The sequence below is a fragment of the Syngnathoides biaculeatus genome, chromosome 10, assembly GCF_019802595.1.
Source record: "Syngnathoides biaculeatus isolate LvHL_M chromosome 10, ASM1980259v1, whole genome shotgun sequence".
Classification (NCBI taxonomy): Eukaryota; Metazoa; Chordata; class Actinopteri; order Syngnathiformes; family Syngnathidae; genus Syngnathoides; species Syngnathoides biaculeatus.
In genome coordinates, this window is record NC_084649.1 from 14,063,636 (window position 1) to 14,085,467 (window position 21,832).

A 21,832-nucleotide genomic window follows, 5' to 3' on the forward strand; every position below is an offset into this window, starting at 1 on the left:
GAAGAACTGCAAATTTATTTATATGAGAGATGTATTGAAAATCAAATATAGGGCTTACCTTCGTGCAAACATATCTGTTCCGGTTGATTTTAGATGGATTCAGTTGATCATCCGATCTTCCACAAAGTTTGATCCATCGAAGACATTTTTCGTACTGGGTCTTCGGTTTTGGAAAGGGTACGAATTGAACTCCAACAACTAGCCTTTCAGGATACCTGTCGTCACTATTACAAAGTCCGTGACTACACCTCTTCACCATATGTATTGTTAAAGAACCCAAATACACGATAAAACGCTAACAAAAGCTATTCTGGACCATGCAACGTTGTCTGAGGGAACGGCGGACGCAAAAAAGAGGGCGTGGTTTATGCAGCTCTCTGGCCTCTGATTGGTCAACGACGCGCCCTATGCAATTTCTACGGAGAAGCCAGAGATGTGCATAAACCACGCCCCTTGTTGTCGTTCGCCATAACCTCGGACAAAGTCGCATGGTTCAGTAGAGCTTTTGTTTGCGTTTTATCACGTCTTAGGGATCCTTAACAATAGATATTGTTAAAAGGTGCAGTCATGGCCTTTGTAATAGTGACGACAGGTATCCTGATAGGCTAGTTGGTGGAGTTCAATTAGTACCCTTTCCAAAACCGAAGACCGAGTACGAAAAATGTCTTCGATGGATCAAACTTTGTGGAAGATCGTATGATCAACTGAATCCATCTAAAATCAACCAGAACAGAAGACCGAGTACGAAAAATGTCTTCGATGGATCAAACTTTGAGGAAGATCGTATGATCAACTTAATCCATCTAAAATCAACTGGAACAGATATGTTTGCACCAAGGTAAGCCCTATATTTGATTTTCAATACATGTCTCATATAAATGAATTAGCAGTTCTTCGCTTATAACATAGCTAAGTCTGAATGATTGACACACTTGATCTGTGTTGAGCGATATTTTGCGATGATGTGACTGCACAAACGTGTCTCTATTCGGCGGCTACCGAGCTAAGCTAAACCGGACTATGTTTGCACGAAGGTAAGCCCAATTTTTGATTTTCAATACATGTCTCATATAAATGATTTAGCAGTTCTTCGCTTGCATAACATAGCTACGTGTGAATGATTGACACACTTGATCTGTGTTGAGTGATACTTTGCGAGGACCTGACTGCACAAATGTGTCTCTTTGTTGGCTGCTAGCGAGCTAAGCTAAACCGGACTAGCGAGTCCTAAAAGCCTTCGACGTGCACCGAGACACCAAGACTGAAGGAAGGATGTTTGAGGACACTAAAGTAGTGATTGTCGTACTCGGTCGGGACTAATTCAAGAATAATTATTGAGGGGAGCGCGTGACGTTACACAAAGAAAACAAAACAAACAACTCGTAAATCAAGCCTCGCCTTCTTCTTTTCCTTCATACGGCGGTTCACAAACGGCTAGACAGATACACATACAGATTCTGCACACAAGTGTGATAGGTAACACCAAAATAGGAAACTGTCAATGTCGAATTCGTCTTTGGGTTATAATATATTATATTATGTGGCTTCTCGGTCTTTCTCTGACTCCGGAAAGATCTCGCGCTAATATCAACGGTTTCTCCGTTGATATGCATGGAAATACCATTGAAATACCCCTCGCTGAAATACTTGAAGCCCTGCTGTCTGCTCTTCAACGATATTTCACTATTCGGTAAGAATGCGAGTGAAAAATCAGCTGGTAAATCGGAAAATTTCGCTCTCGACTTTTCTTCCTGCGACGCCATTTTGTCTAATGTTTGTCTGAGGTTAGCAACAGTGGGGTGACGTGACTTCAGGAGGCCCTGTTAAGTGCCCTGTACGGAGGTACGTGAGAGCTGTAACAGATAGGGTAGAAATTACATGCAGTAAAGTAATACAAACTTATTTGCGACAGCTTGAATAAATATATAGTAAAGTATATTGAATGCCTTTAAAGAATGGACCAAAAGAAAAAGCAATGATTAAATATGTAACATCAAATGTTAGGGAGGTCACGAACTATCAATAAATTTCAGATTCTTTCTAAGGTTGTCGCATTATGAAGGGAGATAAATTAAAGGAAAAGAGGTGTTGGTTGAAAAGCCCCCAAATATTGTTCTGTGTATAAAGAATATCCAGAATAAAATTAAAACATTACTGGCTAAATGCTATCCATTCAGCAGTCGCCCTCTCACTGACGTCACGTTCCAACGCTGGTGGTGGTGTCACGTGACTCCCGACCGGAAACTTGAAACTTGTAAACGAACAAGTCGAGGCAGAAGCATTTTTTTTTTTTTTGTGGTGGTCATGTTATCGTCTTAAAAGACACAACTTAGTAGCACGCTTACAGTTTTTGTTCTGATAAACGTTTGGAGTCTAGTTCGCGTTTTTACACGCGACTCCGTGTACTGCAGTCGCTAGCCTTGGCGCTAGTTTGCTAACAGCCCCGATGTCGCAAGATGGGGATCCGGCTCTGCCCCTGGTTCGCTCCCTACACAGCCGCATTCCCATGAGTCTCGTGTTCTGCAACCGCAGCCCTCGAGTCGTGCGGCCACTGTGGATTGATTACCGCGGGGAGCCACGGCCGTACAACGACTTGCAGCCGAGAACGGGACGAATCATGAACACCTACGTGGGTAAGGTTTCCGCTTTCACAGCAGTGGGCAAAGTTAGGTCAGGTTAGGACTGTGTGGGGAAAAACTCAGTGCTTCTCAAACTATAGTCCGGCGCGCACACATTACGTAGAAAAATCACGATTTACCATCAGACAAAGTTCTCACAAAAAATATCTACAATACTGGATGATGATTTTCTATGAAATTGACTTCATCTGAAAGCATAAAAAAAAAAAAAAAGAACACACTATGTTTCCTTTTGTTGTTAAGGTCAAATGCAAGTGCATTGTGTGATCAGGGAATGTAATTAAGTAAACATTTTTTTCTAAAGTGTAATTGGTCTACAGACAACTGTAATATTTTATTGGACGTGTGCATTTTAAGGCACGTGGCCTCTTGAGTGAGTGACTTCTGGAGTTTGTGTTGGGTGGGCCGGATAGTGTACAAGTGAGCGTTTGGGTTAGAGCTGTGGCACACAGCAGCCTGCTGTAAAAGTTGTCATTTTGTATTCTTGTGTTTGTTTCATTCGTTAATCTAGTGAAAGTCAATCGGCAGCTGTCCAGGTTTTCCTTGGTCACATTTGACCACATTACAGTACTTTGAATAATCGCTCACATATGTTTGGCACAGCTTTACGCCGGATCCCCTTCCTGACCGCGACCCTCTGCATTTATCCGGGCTTGGGACATGCCGACAGGTAACACAATATTGTGCTTCCCAATGGGCAGCAGATAGTCAAAAAGAAGAAGCAATCAAATAAAGTCAGCACATAAGATACACAATTCATATACTACCTGTGTGAAAATATAAAGGATATGGCGATTTAAAAGATATGTGGATGGAAGGGATTCAAACCACAATGGCCCTCACTGTAGTAGTTGAAGGTTGAGTCCACGTTTGATATTTGGTCCTTATTGTATACTCTACGTAGATCATGTTGTTAGCGGGCTAGGCTAACTTAGGCCGACCAGCTTCAATGCGAACGGTATGGCACCAATTTGGGTACTGAGATGAACTAAGATAAGACTTGTTATATTTCTTATAAGTGCTCATGGCCCTTGTTGTACAAGTTATGAAGTTACTCACGCTCGATGTGTCTTCAACATCCACAAATTGATCACAAACGCGTCTCGTTCTTAGCAAGCTAAGCTAAGGAATACTAGGCCGATACGCAAGTTTAAGTTTCCACTCGCCCAACTTCTTATGAGTTTTCACTATCCTTGTTGCAGGACGTGTAGATACTCGCGTTTGATGTTTTCCTCGTCATTAAATGCGTTTTGTTGTTAGCGGTCTAAGCTAGGCTAACTTGGGCCGGGCAGCTTCGACGTGAACGAAACTGCTCCAATTTGTTTCCAAGCGGGATGAAACAGTTGGCGGAAGGTGTCTGGTGTTCTGTGTGACATATGGGTCTCTGCTAGGATGAAGGGCAAAGTTTATAAAACAGTGGTGAGGCTGGCCATGATGTACAGATTAGAGACGGTGGCACTGAAGAAACAACAGGAACCAGAACTGGAGGTGGCAGAAATGAAGATGTTGAGGTTCTCGCTCGGAGTGAGCAGGTTGGATACGATTAGAAATGAGGTCATAAGAGGGATAGCCAAAGTTGCGCGTTTTGGAGACAAGGTTAGAGAGAGCAGACTTCGATGGTTTGGACATGTCCAGACGCGAGTGAGTGAGTATATTGGTAGAAGGGTGCTGAGGATGGAGCTGCCAGGCAAAAGAGCGACAGGAGGACCAAAGAAAAGGTTGATAGATGTGATGAAGTAGGACATGAGCACAGTGGGTGTTGGAGAGGAGGATGCACGAGATAGGGTTGGATGGAAAAAGATGACACGCTGTGGCGACCCCTAACGGGACAAGCCGAAAGAAAAAAAAGAAGACAGTACTTTGAATAATCAGGTTTTTTTTAAAATTTCAGTGGAGTATAGCCAATGTTGCTTGTACCTCACATTTTGTCTCACAAAACTAAGCGGTAAAATCGGCCAAGCGAAGGCTCAAACCTTAATCATAAATTGGAGTACTCTTAAATTCAGGTATCACTGGGTTCTGTTGTATGAAGTGACTGGTGGATACACAGTTTATTGTACTTTTTGCCATATCGTGTAAGAGCATGTTATTATTCTACCTGGAAGTATCCGTTGTTGATGAAGATAAATGTAGAAAGACACATTATTTAGAGCAGGGGTGCTCAATGCGTCAATCGCGAGGAAGTCTTGGTTAATTGCCGGATAGCGTGTCAAAAAAAAACAAAACCTCAGCCAATGTTCCCTCTAAACTGCGTGCGTGCGCAATTTTGGACCTCAGATGCAGTCTCTTTGCAGGTATCCTGCGTTGCGAGTGCAAAAAAAAAAAAAAGAATCCAATGCATATTGAAAGTATAACATCCAGCTATTCAGTTTCTGGCATTTTGTAATATGATTCAATGAGTGAGGGATGACTGGTTGTTACATTCAATGGCACAATTCACATACGTACTGGAAAAATAAAAAAAAGAAGACGACGCTGGTTTCTTTTAGCAGTACACGGAACTTTCCCTAACAACCCACATTCTTTTTCCTAGTTTACCTTTCACCCACCCCCCACCCCCGCTCTTAAAGATGTATACTCATAATTACAAATGTTACAGTACTTACGCAGCCCATCAATGTGTTTTATAATAACAGCGTCCACCACCGCTGCTTTAGTTCGCAACACAGTCAGGGCAACGTAGAGCAAGGACGAGCTCGACATGCGGCTTATGTTTACTTTCGACATTAATGGAAAAAGTTAAAAAATAAATGCTGTTGTTTTAAGATGCAATGACTGTCGGAGTATGTGAATAGTCGAAGAAAAAGTGGTGAAACTGAACGAGATTTTCTCTTTTCCGAGTGGGAAAAATCTGGTCTGAAGCCAAAGTAGAAAGTGCAGGATGAGATGGTGTGTGTGTGGTGTTAAAATTCCACCTTGGCACAGCCTGATCCAGGATGAAAGCAGACAATAGAGTGCACAAAAAGCTTATTCTGTATTTTAAATATAGGAGGCAACATGACATTAACCTTAACAAGGTTTGTGAGCATCTTCATCACCCCCTATGGTCGGTAGCTCGCAACAGCCTGGCTTCTTGAAAAGTAGATCTTGGGGTAAAAAAAAAAGGCCCCCCCTGGTTTAGAGCGTATAAAAGGATAACTTCTCCCTGCACACCTGATGATTCCTCCCACCCCTAGGCCACCCGTGGATGTTCAAAGATGTTGAGAGCGACGACCTGTTGAGGGTGAACAACAAAGAGCTGTTCCTTCCCGCTCTGGCAGATGGTGGAAGTGCTGCATTTGTAAATATTACTCTGCCAGGTAAGTTACACCGCATACTGTATACACTGTTGCCTCCATGAGTTTGCTTCAATTATTTTTTAAATATTGTGTGGTTTTATTCAAGACGTTTGGATTTTTACGAACTCGGTTTTGGGTACCATGATTTGTTTTTAAAATGCATCCAGCACTTAAACCGTGCCTGATCTAACACTTGGGGGGGGGGGGAAAGGGCCGAAAATTCAATTTACAGGTTTTGTAATTGATTGCGAAAAATCTATTGTTAGCATGTTTAATGTACAAATAATTTTATATTTTTCGGTGTTTTGTGAAAACAATTGTCAAATTAATGTTATATTCCTAACCTGACAAAAGGCTGCTAGATTAATCAGTGTCATAAGCTTTTTTTGTTCTCAGGAGAAATTAGTCCAATTCCTAAAACAAAGTCGAAACGTGATTCTAATACTCATTAGATTTTTCTCTTCTTTTACGAATAAAATCAGAAATCTAATCTTTTTATAAATGGAATATTTAATTTTAAGGCGATATTGCCCATGTCAAAATGAGAAAATGTAAATGATTCCAGTTTCCCCGCAAACTTAAACTCGCATGGCTTCACAGTTTACAGCCTCAAGGAGCGCGCCCTTCAGGTGATTCGCCGCCTGGTACGGCCCGAGGACTACAGAAGTTTGGAAATAGCGCGCTGCCTCATCGAGGAGCTGGAAGACCCGCCCACTTTATTGAAAAGTCTACGGCGGTTGAATCAACGCGTAGAGCGCCACCTACTCGACAGAATCCAGGGCCAAGGGGAGTGATTTGTATCGCTCCCGGACTCTTCGACTGTAGCTTAGCAACAAGGCAAGCAGACAAAGACTGAATTTTTTTCTTTTTCATCCTTGAATTGTTCAAACAGCTGCTACAGAAACCTCCACCTTTCATTAAGACTCAAGATCCTACTTAAGTAATTTGTTGCCGTTTGTCAGCTCGATTTCCTCTCGGCAGGAGGAATGTGGGCTCTGTTGGTGATGCTGCATTTTTTTCATCGGTCCATTTTACATATGTGCCTTCGTGACAAATGTGGTGCTTCCCAAGTAGGATGTACGCTTCAAAAGATGCTGTGCGAGTCTTGATCTTCAGAGGTTCTCTCTCACTGAGAACCCGGCACCGGTCAGTCAGTCCGGATCTTCACAAGCAAGATGCCAATCGTTAGAGATCGACATCCAAAGACAGAAGCTGTCCTCCCTAACCCAGAAGAGTGACAAACAAGAACTATGGAACGAATTTGACCTGTTGTGTACATTATAATTCCAAATCAAATTCAGCTCTAAAGCCAAACACAATCCATCCCAGGATGCAGCTAGACCTCTTTTTGTTAATATTTCAAAACAAATCCTCCCATGGGGAACAAAGACATCATTAAACCATCATCAGCTCATTATGTATCAACGTCTGCTGGCCTTTTGCCTAATTATTTGTGCTATGCTCCTGTTAACGTTGGAATAATTTCCTTTTCCAATAGTATGGTTGTCATTTTCCTCTTTTTTTTTATTATTATCAGTCGGACCCTGCTGTCGCACCATCAGAGCAAGATATTTTGAAAAAAGCCAAAGAAAAAGCAAAACAAGTCAAGCCTTTATCATATGTAAATTCTGTCGCCCCTGAGGCTGGAATTCAGTATTACAACAACAAACTCACTTCAGAGTGGATTTATGTGATGATTCTACAACATTCCACAACGTTTTTGTTCTGTTTCGAAGGACAGAAAGTGAGGAAGCAATACGGATTCTCCGGAAGACGAAGCTGTTGGAAACGTACGATTCTTGCTGCGTTTTGTCCATGCATTGGTCGGACAGTGCTGCATTTTTTTATTTTATGTCAGGCGCTTTGTTGGTCCTCTGAAAAAGTAGCTTTTGTATGTTTGTGGCCACTTTTATTGTTTTTTTTTTTTGTTGACACAGTCATTATTGTATGATTATTTTCTGCTCCAGAAATGCAAAGTCATTGAGCTTTTCACAAAAAAAACAAAACGCTGCGCTCTTTCCATTGCTCTGTAAAAGGTGTCATTTCGATGGCATCATTTCCGCTACGTTATTTTCGGTGTGCCATTTGGGAAATTAAGCAGGCGTTCAGTGAGTAAGTAAAAAAAAATATAGACAAAGACGGGAAGATGTCTGTGGTGCATTAATCAGCATTGTGACATCTCAAGGGGTGGCTTGAGTCAAAAGGTCTTTAAAAATGTATCCCTCAAAAAATAGTTACAAACTGCAGGTTTAAATCAGGTGTCTTCAAGTGGTGGACTGCAGTTCGGGTCTGGACCGAGTCAAGGTCTCAGACGGACTGGTGGTCAATTGCTCTCAAATAACGATATTACATTGCATGAACTAGTGTACGTGCAGTATTACAGTAGCACCTCTTGTGATCGTGTGACCAGACCATAATGAGCCTATCAAAGCATCCTCCCGGTTTAGAGACTGTGGATTTAAATCCGGGCTCCAGCTTTCTGATGTGGCGTTTGAATTTTTCGGTTTTACTTCGGTGACAGGCACGGTGGATCAACTAGTAAAGCCTTAGCCTCACAGTTCCGAGGTCCCGGATTCAATCCCGTGCTCGTCTGTGTGGAGTTTGCATGTTCTCCATGTGCCTGCGTGGGTTTCCCCCGGGCACTCCGGTTTCCTCCCACATCTCAAAACATGCAACAATAATTGGACAATCTAAATTGCCCCTAGGTTTGATTGTGAGTGTGAATACTGTACTTATTTGTCTCTATGTGCCCTGCGATTGGCTGGCAACCAGTTCAGGGTGTACCCCGCCTCCTGCCCGTTGACAGCTGGGATAGGCTCCAGTACTCCCCGCGTGCCTCGTGAGGATAAGCGGTGAAGAAAAATGGATGGATGATTGTATAGTGCATCCTGAAAGTTTGAACAGTGCTTTCCTTTTCCACCATTTTATGTTGCAAAATGGAATGGGTTCATGTTTTGTTTTCCAAGCAGAACCCATACCGGACAGGTACTTGAAAATTGATTTCAAACAGCTCTCCAGAGATAGGAAAATGGCTCAACACTGTCACCGTCACTGACCCTCATCATACAACATGATTGAGGTTGAGAGGTGCTGCAAAGAGAAATGCCCATTATTTAAAAAAAAAATAAGGTTTTAGGCTCTACCTGCTAACAAATGGCCATCAATTATTAAAGAAGAAAAGGAAATTATGTGTGCACTTTCATACACGAGATGTCTTAATTTTGTATTATAAAATTGCTTTTTCATGTGGTCATTATGGGTTATTGTGTATTTTTGGGAAATATGAGTATTTTGTATTAAGGTAGTAACACTGCATATAAAATGTCAACACACCCTTGTTTGAATGTGATGTTTTTGTGATGCTAGAAAAAAATCAGACCAAGAAGCCATTTCAAAACATTTCTACCATTAATGTGACCTATAACCTGTACAACTTATCTATCTATCTATCTATCTATCTATCTATCTTAAAAAAAAAAGCTTTGTTGTAGACTGGAACCCATTTACTTGATCTATCTATCTCAAAAAAGCTTTGTTGTAGACTGGAACCTATCTATCTATCTGAGCTGCTTATCCTCACAAGGGTCGTGGGAGTGCTGGAGCCTATCCCAGCTGTCAGCGGGCAGGAGACTGAGTACACCCTGAACTGGTTGCCAGCCAATCGCAGGGCACATGGAGACAGACAACAGTTGCACTCACAATCACACCTATGAGCAATTTAGAGTGTATCATAATTCCTTCTAGGCCCCCGTTCCAGCTAAAGAAAATTATTTGGTGAACAGCAGTGTTGTGTTTGTGCCGGACATACTTTTTGGACTTCTGGCTAAAATGTTAAACGTGGGTATTGCTGAACCATAACAAAAAGTTTGAGTCCAAATCACTCCATATCTCGGATGTTTATAAAGAATAGCAGCAGGGGGTAACAAGCAGAATAATCCTTACTTTTTTATTGGCCGTGTAAAAGGGGCTCATGTAAACAAACAATTAATGACAGGGCGGTGCTCTGGGCAGCTTTGTACTGCTTTGGGAGCCGTTGAGTAAATTGCGTTGCTCAGCCACTCTAGCGAAAGGATACAAACGCTCATTCACTCCACCCGCCCGTTTGGGAAAGCAAATCAGGGTAAAACCTGGGGCCCTTTCGTCACCAGAGCTACAGTACACTGGGGATTTGAATTCCTTCTGTTATGCGATCTCGTGTGGGTTTTCTCTCAGTGCTCCAGTTTCCTCCCACATTCCAAAACCTCGGATCGTAAGATTTATCAGAAATTGCGCATATGTATGAATGGGAATGGATGTTTGTTGACATTCACGCCAAGCCAGGGTGGACCCAAAGTCAGCTGCATCACCTTTAGTACTCTCTAATGAGGGCAAGCATTTCACAAAATCGATGAATGGCTGTCGATAGCCCGCGTTAGCGTGCACTTGAGTTTGCAGCGGTAATGTTGCAAATGGTGTTGCTAGACGACTCAGTAACACAACACATTTTCTCTGTGAGCGAGTGAGCCCAGAGCAGAAAGACCAGGGATAATCATGCCGCACTAAAGTCAAAAAAGCTACGACATGAGTCGTTTCAGGTGAGCTCAGTAAGTCTGGAGAGCTTCTTACACTGCGTCTGTTTTTGCCAACCAATATCATCATCATGATGCTTACGCAACATGACGTTTTGGCCAAAGAATGATCTTGTCGTGTTACCCCATCTCCAGAATGATGACTGGAGCAAGATAAAAAAAAAAAAAAGATGTTCCTCTTCTTAAAGGTCCACTGTTATGAAATGCATGATTTTTAGTATGTTATTAACGGGAAAAAAAAAAGGCAGCCGGAATGGGCCCATCCGTTTTCTCACCACACAACATGATTTTGATGTATATGGCTTTTCTGTCACTCCCGCCATGAAAATCCTCTCGATTTGTTTTTGAGAAGAAGCAGGAAGTGACGTACAGGCCAGTAGTGCACTCAGGTGGGCTCGTATGTTTCTACTAGTTTTACCCGCTGGAAGGTTGCGCTTTGTTCCTTCATGTTAGCCAAAATGCCGGCTTGTTGTATTGCTGGATATTGTTCGAACACTCGGGAGGATGGATTCATTCTTCACACTTTTCAAAAAGACCCGCTTCGTGGTGAGAAATGGATTTCACGGGTGCAAAGGACGAGAGCTTCGTGGGTTCCAAATGACAGGTGTGTATACAGCTAAAAAAAAAAACATAATACTTTGGAGTGGGGAGGATGTAATCCAATCACAATGTAACAAAAGATCCGTGTAGGTAAGTCGGGGGTGCTAAATGTGTCGATGTACCCATCAGCGCTGAGCACGGCTTTGTCGGCGCCTCGTCCGCGGCGGACGGCTTTGGTGGCGCCTTGTCCGCTGAGCACGGCTTCGGGCGGGCAGGCTCATACATACCGTCTGGGAGTCTGTTGTTAGTTAGAAGTGATCCGGATATCATCTAAATGTGGCTCGAAACGATAGGGTAATATTCCCCCAGTCACTTCACTCGATTGTGAGACGTTCTCTTCTTAGGAAAGAGCTTCCGTGTCCCATAGTAGGTGGCACAGCATGTGACGTCACGGGCAGGATATGCAGCCAATATGGCTACCACTAGGATGTCCAATGAGACTTCCGCAACTTTGCGCATGGATGACGCGCTCTCCGCTCATATTTATTTTTTCGTATGGACATTGAAATGAATAATGTTATATGTATTTTTCATTACAAGATCTATTTTAGAATGTTTATCGGCATGACACTTGACCTTTAACGATGGTGTCATATCACCAACGTTAAATCCAAGCAATACGTATCAATGTAGCTTACATCTGACTTTTTGAAAGACAGATGTAGATGAAAAAAATTTTATTTTTTAAAATAATTGTCTCAATGACAGTTTTATGTAATACACCCTTTATTGTAGGTCAGCAATTTTAATCACTGAGACATTTCCTCTCACTTCAAAACATGCCTCAGTACAGGAATGTGTTCAATGAGCATGCCAGGAGGGGCTACTGGATGGCGGAAGACAAAAACTCCTCGTGTGAGTTTTGGTCTGACTTCCTTTTTGCACCATACAGCATCTCCGACCGTATAGCATAAATCCCATCACCGGACACACATCCTTGTTAGACAGGAATGAGAGCCACGTGCTTATCTGTTTTATGACGGACCCAAAGCCCCCCTTCATTTTTAAAATATCGCAAGACGGCGTTCGCTAACGAAGTAGACTTTGAGACAACAGTCTGTTGGTATGCAGCAGACGTTGCGCTAAATTATTGCTTTGCAAGGCACATGCCAGTCTCAAGTCTTTGCCCTCAACTCCCTACGTAAAGTCCCAACTCGGGACAGGATAGTCCTGAGTCAAGTCCTCAGTTGAGACAAGTCACAGGTCGTGTTTCAATGTTCCAGACTTGACTTTGAGTTTCAAAGTCGAGGACTTCGGGCTTGACTGTGCACTTGCCTACCTTGACTTCTCACTTGTCTATCTGAACTTTGGGCTTGACTCGGGATTTGCCTGTCTCGATTTGGGACTTGAGTCTGTACTTGAGAGCAAAGACTTGATACTGGTTTGTGCAGTGACTTGGTCCTACCTCAGATGCAGTAATTCACATCAATCTCTATAAAGTAACATCCATTCGGTATAGTTTTTACAAGTTTAATGTTCTTTGAAATAATGAGTTTTTAAAACATCAATATTTCTGCCTTGGTACCTACAAAACAGCCCTGGGATTACCCAAAGTCTGAGAGGATTTTAATTTCCCACTCCTATGCCTTGTGTTTAATGAGTTTAATAAAAAACAATTTAAACATTATTTTTGAAAACCTTTGCAGTTAAGGCCTAACTTTTAATGGTTCGAATCTGTCTTTCGGTGCGGCTGAATTTGGCACGGCACCATAGCAGGCGACTATTTAGGACGTCTGCCCGACAGTTCTGGGGACGGGTTCAAATCCTGGTCTTCCGTGTGTGGCTTTTGCATGTTCTCCCTGTTCCTGTGTAGGACTACTCTGGGTACTCCGGTTAGTGTGGTCGGTTGATTGAAGACTCTAAATTGTGCAAATGGGTGGATGAATTTGGGACACCCCGGACTGGTCACCAGTCAAACAGAGTTTCCAAGACCTACATTGTACAGTATTGTGTGTCTCGGAACTCTTAGCTGTAGCTCACACACAGCAAGTCATTTTTTTAACAGGATGTTGCTCAAGCCCATGTTATTCGTCTGAGGTTTGAGCATTCTTGGGTAAGCAGTCCCCCGGATTGGTTGTTTGGTCATCGTGGTCCCGTGGAAGGGATTCCCCTTTCACCTGATCACACAGACTACATTATTTTTTTTCTTGTGGGGTTACATCAAGTCGAAACTCCATGGAACAAGGCCACATAATTTCCCAAAGCTTGAAGAACACATCAGAAACATGTGCTTCAGTGACTGCAGAGAAGTTGTAAGATGTTGGTCAGATGAGGACTACCTATCAAAAATGGTACCACAAATATTCTCAATTAATAAAGCATTGGACTTGTTCAGTTACATATTCAATATCATTCAAACTTGCGTTACTGCCTCCAATTAACCTAACATGGATGTTTTGGGGATGTGGGAGGAAGCCAGCACGAAGTAAATTCAAACCTTGCACAGGACAGCAGGAGCTGAGATTCAAATTTCTCAGCAGTGAGGCAGACGTCCCAACCACTACGTCGCCATGAACAGTCCCACATTTTCAATCGTGTGCTGCTTAAGTTGCACAGGTTGGAATCATCATGAATCATGCAAGAGATCAGTAAATATTTCAGGACTACGATTTAGTTAACATGAAATGACTAAGCGGCACGGTAGTTCAGATGGTAAAGCGTTGGCCTCACAGTTCTGAGGTCCCGGGTTCAATCCTGGACCCTTCTGTGTGGAGTTTGCATGTTCTCCCCATGCCTGCGTGGGTTTTCTCCGGGCACTCTGGTTTCCTCCCACGTTCCAGAAACATGCAACATTAATTGGACACTCTAAATTGCCCCGAGGTGTGATTGTGTGTGCGGCTGTTTGTCTCCATGTGCCCTGCGATTGGCTGGCAACCAGTGCAGGGTGTACCCCGCCTCCGGCAAGTTGACAGCTGGGACAGGCTCCAGCTTTCCCCGCAACCCTCGTGAGGATAAGTGGCAAGGAAAATGAATGGATGCATGGATGAATGACAGTAAAGAATGTTAATGTTATTTCATACAGTTGACTCTTTGATGGATTATTATTTCCATTTGCAATGGGGCAGTAGTTTATCTAACGTTGAGTTTCACACGAGTTTAAATAAAAGACCTTTTTTTAACAACGCTATAATTTGTTGCGATGCGCCTGTATTTCAGTGATTGGGTTCTATACGTTTTGATGCTTGGTAGTTCATATTTTGTCGCTGCCTCGGAGCTAGATTAAAGACTCAAATTGTGAACGTGAGTTTGACTGCTTTGACGCTGCACTAGTAGTATTTGAAGTAGTATTTGAAGTAGGAGTCGTAGGACTAAATCCCACTGAAATGGTCGCCCTGTTTTAATGAACTATTATCGCGAGGCCAGCACAACTTTGTCTCCATCTAGCGTTAGAAAACGCGGCAGCCAAACAACACTATTTGGAAATAAAACATGTCAAGTTCCTTTCCGAAATCCGCCACAAAAACAAAACTGTCCAAGCTTTCTGGTAGACATTGACTCACCGAAACGGAGTGGCCATATATGATTGTAATCCGAATTCTATTAGCATTTCGACATTGTATTAAATCGAGAGAAGGTAACGTTCGAAGATATCTTTAATAACTTAGTTTTACACACACCTTCATATTCGTGTGGGTGCCTTTCAAACTAGTACCGTGCGGCCATTTATGTTTTCGTTTTAAAATGTCATGTATGCTTTTTGAGTGTACTGTCGGCCTTGAGGTAGCGGTCAAAGATGGCTAATGCTAAGCTAGCGCGCTAGTCGGTTCAAGAGCGGAATGCTAGTTGACTACCGAGAATTTTAAAGTTTCTCTCGAGCTTCTTCGCAAGTTGCAATATATTTGGCAGGTCCAACATTACCACATAAGAATTACATATATTGCTGGGTTATTTTCGTTGTGTTTCACTCCAAGTAGAATGCATACAAAGTGGCTTAATCTTTCGTGGACGCCACTTAATGCAAAGGCAGTACATACAGTATTGCATCATACTACTTTCAACCATTCATCCATTTTCTGCACCCCTTATCCTCACTTGTGTTACGGGTATGCTGGGATAGTATATCCGAGCGAGGACAAATTTACATTTTAATATTTTGGCCCGTTTTCTAAATAAAATATTAGAAACATCTGCTTAATGCTACATTTACAACCACAATAACAAATACAAGTTATTAAATTGCATGGCTTGAGCTTTGATTTATTTATTTTTTTTTTGTATCTTATTTTGTAACTGGTGTGTTGTTTTTTTTTGTAATACAGATTATTATGGTTATTTCCCCTTACGGTCAGAATTATCTATCTATCTATCTAGGTCACCAAGATGGACAGCAGCAGGAATAAGGTGGCTTTTAAGATAAAGCTTCAAAGAGGTTTCTCCACACCCCTCTGTGCCAACCAAAGAAATGTGACACTCACGCCCAAGAAAGTGTTCTCTAAGGCAGAGTTGCCCCACAGAGACTCACTGGGACCAGTTGGCTTTGGCGACCAGAGTCCGGGCACCCCAAAGAGGAAAGCTGAGGTGTTCCCAGATGCTGTTGCATCGCAGAGCCAAGCCGAGCTGAGGAAGCGCACCAAGAAGTCTTTTGCAACATTCACATCCCAGGTGAGTATGTGGAGTAACTCATCCTAATGAATAAAGATGTTTATTGTCATGGGAGCCAAGTACAAATGCTGCGAATGAGTCATGGAAGAATCCCGTGATTTTATTAGCAATATCTTTTAGCTTTGTTCTGCTGGCCATCTCACAGGACACCGATCTGTTGGAGGCCACACAGGGTGACATATCCCCCTTTCCCTTTCACTCATTCATTAAGAAGGACAGGACACCAGAGGGAGGCTTGAAGGCAATCTACAATATGGCATTATCTGCAGCCTTTAGCAGCAGAGGATTGACGAGCACGCCGACAAAATGCAGCACTGGCGCCAACTGCCTGTCTTTGAGCCCTGCAAGCCCTTACATCAAATCTGAAGAACACAGTCAGACTTCGCTCACACCCAACAGCTGCTGGTCACCACAGTTGGGAAAAAAGTGTGATGTCAGTGAGGAGCAGATCTCAACTTGTTGTGCTGTTGCGGTTTCAGTTGGCCAAAATGATTCTGCGGGGTCTCACGTGGGTGAAGGGGTAAGTCATAATGAATCAATAAAAATGGATTCTTTTTGTCTTGTACAGTGCTTATCATAAAAGACGGATACCTTGAGTCCCCTTTCGGAGTAATGGATCGAAAGCTTACTTTTAAAAAGTTTGTACAAATTTCCATCCACCCATTCATTTCATACTGTATATTGATTATCCTGTTCAGGTTCACAGGGAAGGTTTTTTTCCACCTTATTTCCGCGGCACTCTTATGTATAGGGGGTGTTACAGAATGAAAAGAAGGGCTGGTAACTTTTTGTCTTATTTCTTTGATGTTTATTAAATAATGGTGACAAAAATTTTAAAATTCAGTCTTTCATTGGCAATGTAAAAGGGGCTCCATTATACAAAACAATTAACAACGCAGGGTGGTGCATTGGGCAGCGATGTCGTGCTTTGGGAGCATTTGCGAAAATTGGTTGCTCAAGGACAGCTCTGCCACTGCAGGAAGGGAACGCAAGGGCTTCTTAACTCCACAGGCCCATATGCTGAAGTCAGTCGGGGCATCAAACATGGAAACCAATATTGTCCTTTTTACTGCAAAGTAATATCGGCTCCATCGGTTATCAACCCCTTTGACTACTAATAATCGGTATTTGCCAAGAAAAAACTAATGGTCTGTCTTTATATTTTAAAATAAGATATCAATTTTTTTCCCACACAAATGTTTGTCAATTTCCAGATTGGCAGAACACGGCTGCCTCCCACATTTGAAAAACTAGATTGTTCGGAGACTCCAAATTGTGAATGGTTTGTCGTATAAGCCCTGCAAGGCTCCAGTTCCTAATACCTTAGTGAGGAAGCAGGACAGAAATTGAATGAATGGATGGTTGAATAGACGGCACGGTGGATCAGCTGGTCAAGCGTTGGCCTCATGGTTCTGAAGACCCGGGTGGAGTTTGCAGGTTCTCCCTGTACCTGCGTGGGTTTCCTCCGGGCACTCCAGTTTCCTCCCACATCCCAAAAACATGCAACATTAATTGGACACTCTAAATTGCCCTTAAGTGTGATTGTGAGTGCGACTGTTTGTCTCAATGTGGCCTGCGATTGGCTGGAAACCAGTTCAGGGTGTACCCCGCCTCCTGCCCCTTGACAGCTGGGATAGGCTCCGCCACTCCCCGCGACCCTCGTGAGAATAAGCGGTGAAGAAAATGGATGGATGGATGGATGGATGGATGAATGGATGGTTGAATAACTTAAGGTACTTCATGGGTTCTGTGATTTCAGTATTACAGTACCATTTTGAATTCAAAACTGCATGGTCACCTGGTCTTGCTGATGTGATTTACAATCAAACTGCGTATATTTGTTCAAGTGATCCAGTGTCAATGTTGTTGTCTTTCAGGGTGTTGTGCTGGATGAAATTGTTGTAGGTCATCATTATTCCCAAGAAAAAGCTTCTATTTCAGAAGCTGAAGCTCAAACTCGGGACATTGAATCCTCATCACTTCCTCTTGACTATATTCCACATTCCTTGTCTTGCTGTGGAACTTCTCAGGATGAGTCCTCTGACGGCTGGAAATGTCTGAGCCTGCCATTGAATAATCGCTTCGGTGCCACATCTCCCTCCTCATCCCCAACTGAATGCAGTGCAGACTTGAAGGCATTGCGTTCTTTCCCCATGTCACAGAGATCATTTGTTTTCTCAAACAAGCAGCAAGAAGCCAGAAGTCCTTCAGCAGCGGCCAGCCTGGATCTCAAGACCATAAACCGCAATGCCTTGGACTTTTCAAGCATTGTGGATTCGGCAGACCCCTTCTCTCTGCCGCTATATTCGAAGAGTAGCCAGAGCACCCCCCCAGCCACATGCAGACAGTCGTATGCTGGCTCTTCCGTCCATTCCCCGCGCTACTCATTTCAACATGACAGGCCACCTAATACGAGACTGTCCTTGGGGGAGCCTCAACACCCTTGGTCAAGTTATCCCCACAGCGCCTGTGGCTTTATAGACACACACTGCCATCTTGACATGCTGTACGGAAAACTGCGCTTCCGTGGCTCCTTTGGCCGCTTCCGAAGTCTCTACCGCAGCAGCTTTCCGTCTGAGTTTCAAGGCTGTATTGCGGATTTCTGCAACCCACGGCTCATGTCCAAGGAAGCCCTGTGGGAGCGTCTCCTAGATGAAGATATGGTCTGGGGGGCTTTTGGGTGCCACCCACACTTTGCTCACGAGTACTCCAGTGTCAATGAGCGGAGCATACTGAAAGCCATGGGGCATCCAAAAGCCGTGGCCTTTGGCGAGATGGGTTTGGACTACTCCCACAAAAACTCCACGTGTACCCGCAAGCAAAAAGAGGTAAGGGTCAGAATGACATATTCTTAATCGGAATTGAATTGAATAAAGTCGGAATAGCTCCTCCTCTCGATGTGCAGGTGTTTGAGCGGCAGCTGCAGTGGGCTGTGGCCATGAACAAGCCTCTGGTCATCCACTGCAGGGATGCAGATGATGACCTGATGACAATTTTGAAGAAGTGCGTCCCCAGAGATTACAAAATTCACAGGTTTGTATTGACTTGGTCTTTCTGGCTCTTGACATTTTACTACCTGATTTGTCCAAAGTGGGGGCCACAGTTAGCATGCTACACATTTTTTTTATTGTTATTTATTATTGGCTTGTTGCATATTCTCATAATCAGTGAAATACATTGCCCGCATCAAAAAGTGATGAGAAAATGTTGAAAGCTATTACACTATTTTTAAGTATTAAAAAAAATGGAGAAAAAATGTCTCATTAAAAAATAACCTCATTTTATTAAAAAAATGCAATGAAAAGTTGACACATGATTTTTAAAAAATTTAATTTGAAATTAATTTTGGTTCCAATCCGGCCTTGCCTGTGTGTAATTCACATTATTGCCATGTACCATGCCTTTCGCCCCAAAATACCTGGGACTTTAGGTTTCAGCACCTCCAAGTGAGGATAAGCGGTATGAAAAAACGATTGGTGGATGGAAGTTAGAATACAAGACCCGCAGCACACTGTGATTGCGCTGGATGGATGTAAACAGCCTCCTAATATTTGGAGTTTGTACCTAATCTCACCCATCTTTTTTGCAACAATCCATTTCCTGGACAATTTTGCCATTTTTTTTTTGTTTGTTTCTTTTGTGCTTCTATGTTGGATTGTAGGCACTGCTTAACAAAAAGCTACCCGGTGATCAGGCCTTTCCTGGAAGAGTTCCCCAACCTGTATGTGGGCTTCACAGCCTTGATCACCTATAACAGTGCAACGGAGGCCCGAGACGCTGTCCGCAAAATTCCTCTGGACCGCATTGTGTTGGAGACAGACGCACCGTATTTCCTGCCAAGAATGGTATGTGTATCTTGTATGCCTTAAAGTGTAAACGTTTGCTTTCATGTGTTTAATAACAAACTGAGTATTATCAACATTGCTAAATATCAATTATTGAGGGGCTTCTTCTGTTCTTCTGTTTGTTGAATTAGGTGGGCTGCATTGTGGTTTATAACATCAGTATTAGAGATGTTTTTGATGAGAATACCTTATTGTATAACACAATACAAAAGAAAAACAAAATGAAGTAAAAACTGAATTTTACCGCATTGAAGAAAATCTGTTCTGATTCTGATTCGCTCCCACGTCTCACCACACGAGTTCTCTTGTTTTACTTTAGCTACACTTTTACAAATGAGGTACAGTATAGTACTTCATGCTTAGTGGTACTGTAGCATGATCAACATTTATATAGTCGTATTACTTGAGTTTGCTGTCACCTTTATTTTATACACATTAAAAGGTGAAGGGAATTGTTTTATATTTGATTCACAAGTGGTTTTCTCCTAGCACACTAAACGTGGACGATAGCTACTGTGCAACATAATTCTTATATTTGTCGCGTTCTAACAGGTGAACAAAGATCTGTGCAGGTTTTCTCATCCAGGACTGGGCATCCACACTCTGCAGGAGCTGAGTTTGCTTAAGGGGGTGGACATGGCCACCGTGCTCACCACCATCCGAAACAACACCACTCAACTTTACGGCATCTGAGTGCTAGAGAGAATAGTGGTGAATGTTAGAAAAATTATCTTGCTTGGAGCTGATTTGTTTGTGGCTCCTTACTTTACGTTATAAGTACAGTAGTTTTATATGTTTGGATTTGAGTGTCAGTTGTGCTGTTGCATTATAACCAATTATCATCTTACATTGTGCTGGTTTTACTTGGTTTAACATGTTTTATCTGGTTTGGTTTGGTTTGGTTTGACAGCATGCCAAATACATTTAATACAGTACTTCTCCATTTTTGTTTTTGATGTAGCATTGCTGACATGAAAGCAGCATTACATTAAAATCAAGCATACAAGCAAAACACGTTTAAGACACGTTAGTTATTTCAGGAATGAACCTCCGAGGGACAAGCACATTTCCACTTATAAGTTCAGCTTGAGTGCTTTAGATTTTGAACAGGCAAGGTCTTGAAGTGACATTGATGGGTCTAACTCACTGAAAACAGGAGTGCTCTGTTATCAATTTGTAAATACTTCTGATACAATTCCAACATGTAGGTTGGAGCACATTTTCGGGATGCCACAAATGTGCCCAGTACATTTGGTAGGTTTTGCAATTTTTCTCTGCAAGTTAAACCTTTTTGCATGTTTCTTTCAAAGTGTGGCGTAATCTTTTTTTTTTTCTGTGTGTTACTGGTATTGAAAGGAATGTGCCACAGAGATTCAAAACAAATTAGATTAAATGAATGTTACAAGTGTTAGTATTCTAATGCAGTTATATCCAAACAGTGTGCCGGGGTACATTAGTGTGCCGTGGGAAGTTATCCAATTTTATGTAATTGCTAAAAAAAAACATTCATTCCAAGAAAAAATGTATATTCATCTATTTATGCCAGTGAGGCACAATGACAGAACAAAAAAAAATCCTCTTTAGATGGCAGGAAGTAAATACAGTAAATAATTGATCCATTTTTGGTGACATTTACTTTTGTTGGCGTGCCGTGGGATTTTTCAATCGTAAAATATGTGCCTTGGCTCTATAAAGGTTGGAAATCAATGTTCTAATGCAAGGTGGGTAAACAAGGATGCCCCGCATGCAACTCATTACTGCTGTTGAGCTCTTTTTTCCCATTAAATCGATCAATTAAAATGTTTTTTTTTAAATATCGTTTCAAACAGTAAATGACAAATTGATGTAAATTATGAAAGGTTTTTGTTTGTTTGATTGTTATATATTATAAAACTCCATCCATCCATCCATTACTGCTTATCTGAGGTCGGGTCGCAGATTTCCCTCTCCCAAATTGTCATCATCCAGCTCCGCCAGGTGGATGCCGAGGCGTTCCCCGGCCATCCGAGAGACGTAATCCAACGTGTCCTGGGTCATCCCCGGGGTCTCCTCCCGGTGGGACGTACCTGGAACACCTCACCAGAGAGGCATCGGAATCAGATGCCCCAGCCACCTTATCTGGCTTCTCAATCCGGAGGAGCATCAGCTCTACTCTGGACACACAAACCCCTCCACAATGCTAAGGTGACAGCTTCTAAGAGGGATAAAAATATTATGACTGGCAACCAGTTAAAGGTGTATGCCACCTTTTGAGGATAAGCGGCTTGGAAAATGGATGGAGGGATATTACTAAAATGTAA

At 42.5% G+C, this 21,832-nt stretch overlaps 2 protein-coding genes across 3 annotated transcripts; both read left to right on the forward strand.

Moving 5' to 3' along the window:
* The first annotated feature begins 2,197 nt into the window (after positions 1–2,197).
* On the forward strand, positions 2,198–9,250 carry vhl (von Hippel-Lindau tumor suppressor). Its single transcript, XM_061833434.1, has 3 exons — positions 2,198–2,633; positions 5,816–5,938; positions 6,518–9,250. The coding sequence occupies exons 1-3, from the start codon at positions 2,447–2,449 to the stop codon at positions 6,709–6,711; spliced, it is 504 nt and encodes a 167-aa protein (XP_061689418.1). The 5' UTR covers positions 2,198–2,446; the 3' UTR covers positions 6,712–9,250.
* Positions 9,251–14,427: 5,177 nt separating this feature from the next.
* tatdn2 (TatD DNase domain containing 2) lies at positions 14,428–21,812 on the forward strand. 2 transcript variants are annotated; one of them, XM_061833036.1, is made up of 7 exons: positions 14,428–14,569; positions 15,397–15,687; positions 15,833–16,207; positions 17,565–18,515; positions 18,593–18,720; positions 19,349–19,532; positions 20,085–21,812. In XM_061833036.1, the coding sequence occupies exons 2-7, from the start codon at positions 15,406–15,408 to the stop codon at positions 20,223–20,225; spliced, it is 2,061 nt and encodes a 686-aa protein (XP_061689020.1). In that variant the 5' UTR covers positions 14,428–14,569; positions 15,397–15,405; the 3' UTR covers positions 20,226–21,812. The 2 variants fall into 2 exon arrangements, with proteins under 2 accessions (XP_061689020.1, XP_061689021.1); XM_061833037.1 differs by having other exon boundaries at positions 14,464–14,659.
* Positions 21,813–21,832: the final 20 nt, after the last annotated feature.

What these genes read in the sequence shown, in the direction of transcription:
- vhl (XM_061833434.1), top strand. Translation starts at nt 2,447, where the DNA reads ATGTCGCAAGATGGGGATCCGGCTCTGCCCCTGGTTCGCTCCCTACAC. An exon ending in AATCATGAACACCTACGTGG is followed by an intron (nt 2,634 to 5,815) that starts GTAAGGTTTCCG and finishes TCCCACCCCTAG; the next exon opens with GCCACCCGTGGATGTTCAAA. An exon ending in TGTAAATATTACTCTGCCAG is followed by an intron (nt 5,939 to 6,517) that starts GTAAGTTACACC and finishes ATGGCTTCACAG; the next exon opens with TTTACAGCCTCAAGGAGCGC.
- tatdn2 (XM_061833036.1), top strand. Translation starts at nt 15,406, where the DNA reads ATGGACAGCAGCAGGAATAAGGTGGCTTTTAAGATAAAGCTTCAAAGA. An exon ending in GGTCTCACGTGGGTGAAGGG is followed by an intron (nt 16,208 to 17,564) that starts GTAAGTCATAAT and finishes GTTGTCTTTCAG; the next exon opens with GGTGTTGTGCTGGATGAAAT. An exon ending in CGTATTTCCTGCCAAGAATG is followed by an intron (nt 19,533 to 20,084) that starts GTATGTGTATCT and finishes GCGTTCTAACAG; the next exon opens with GTGAACAAAGATCTGTGCAG.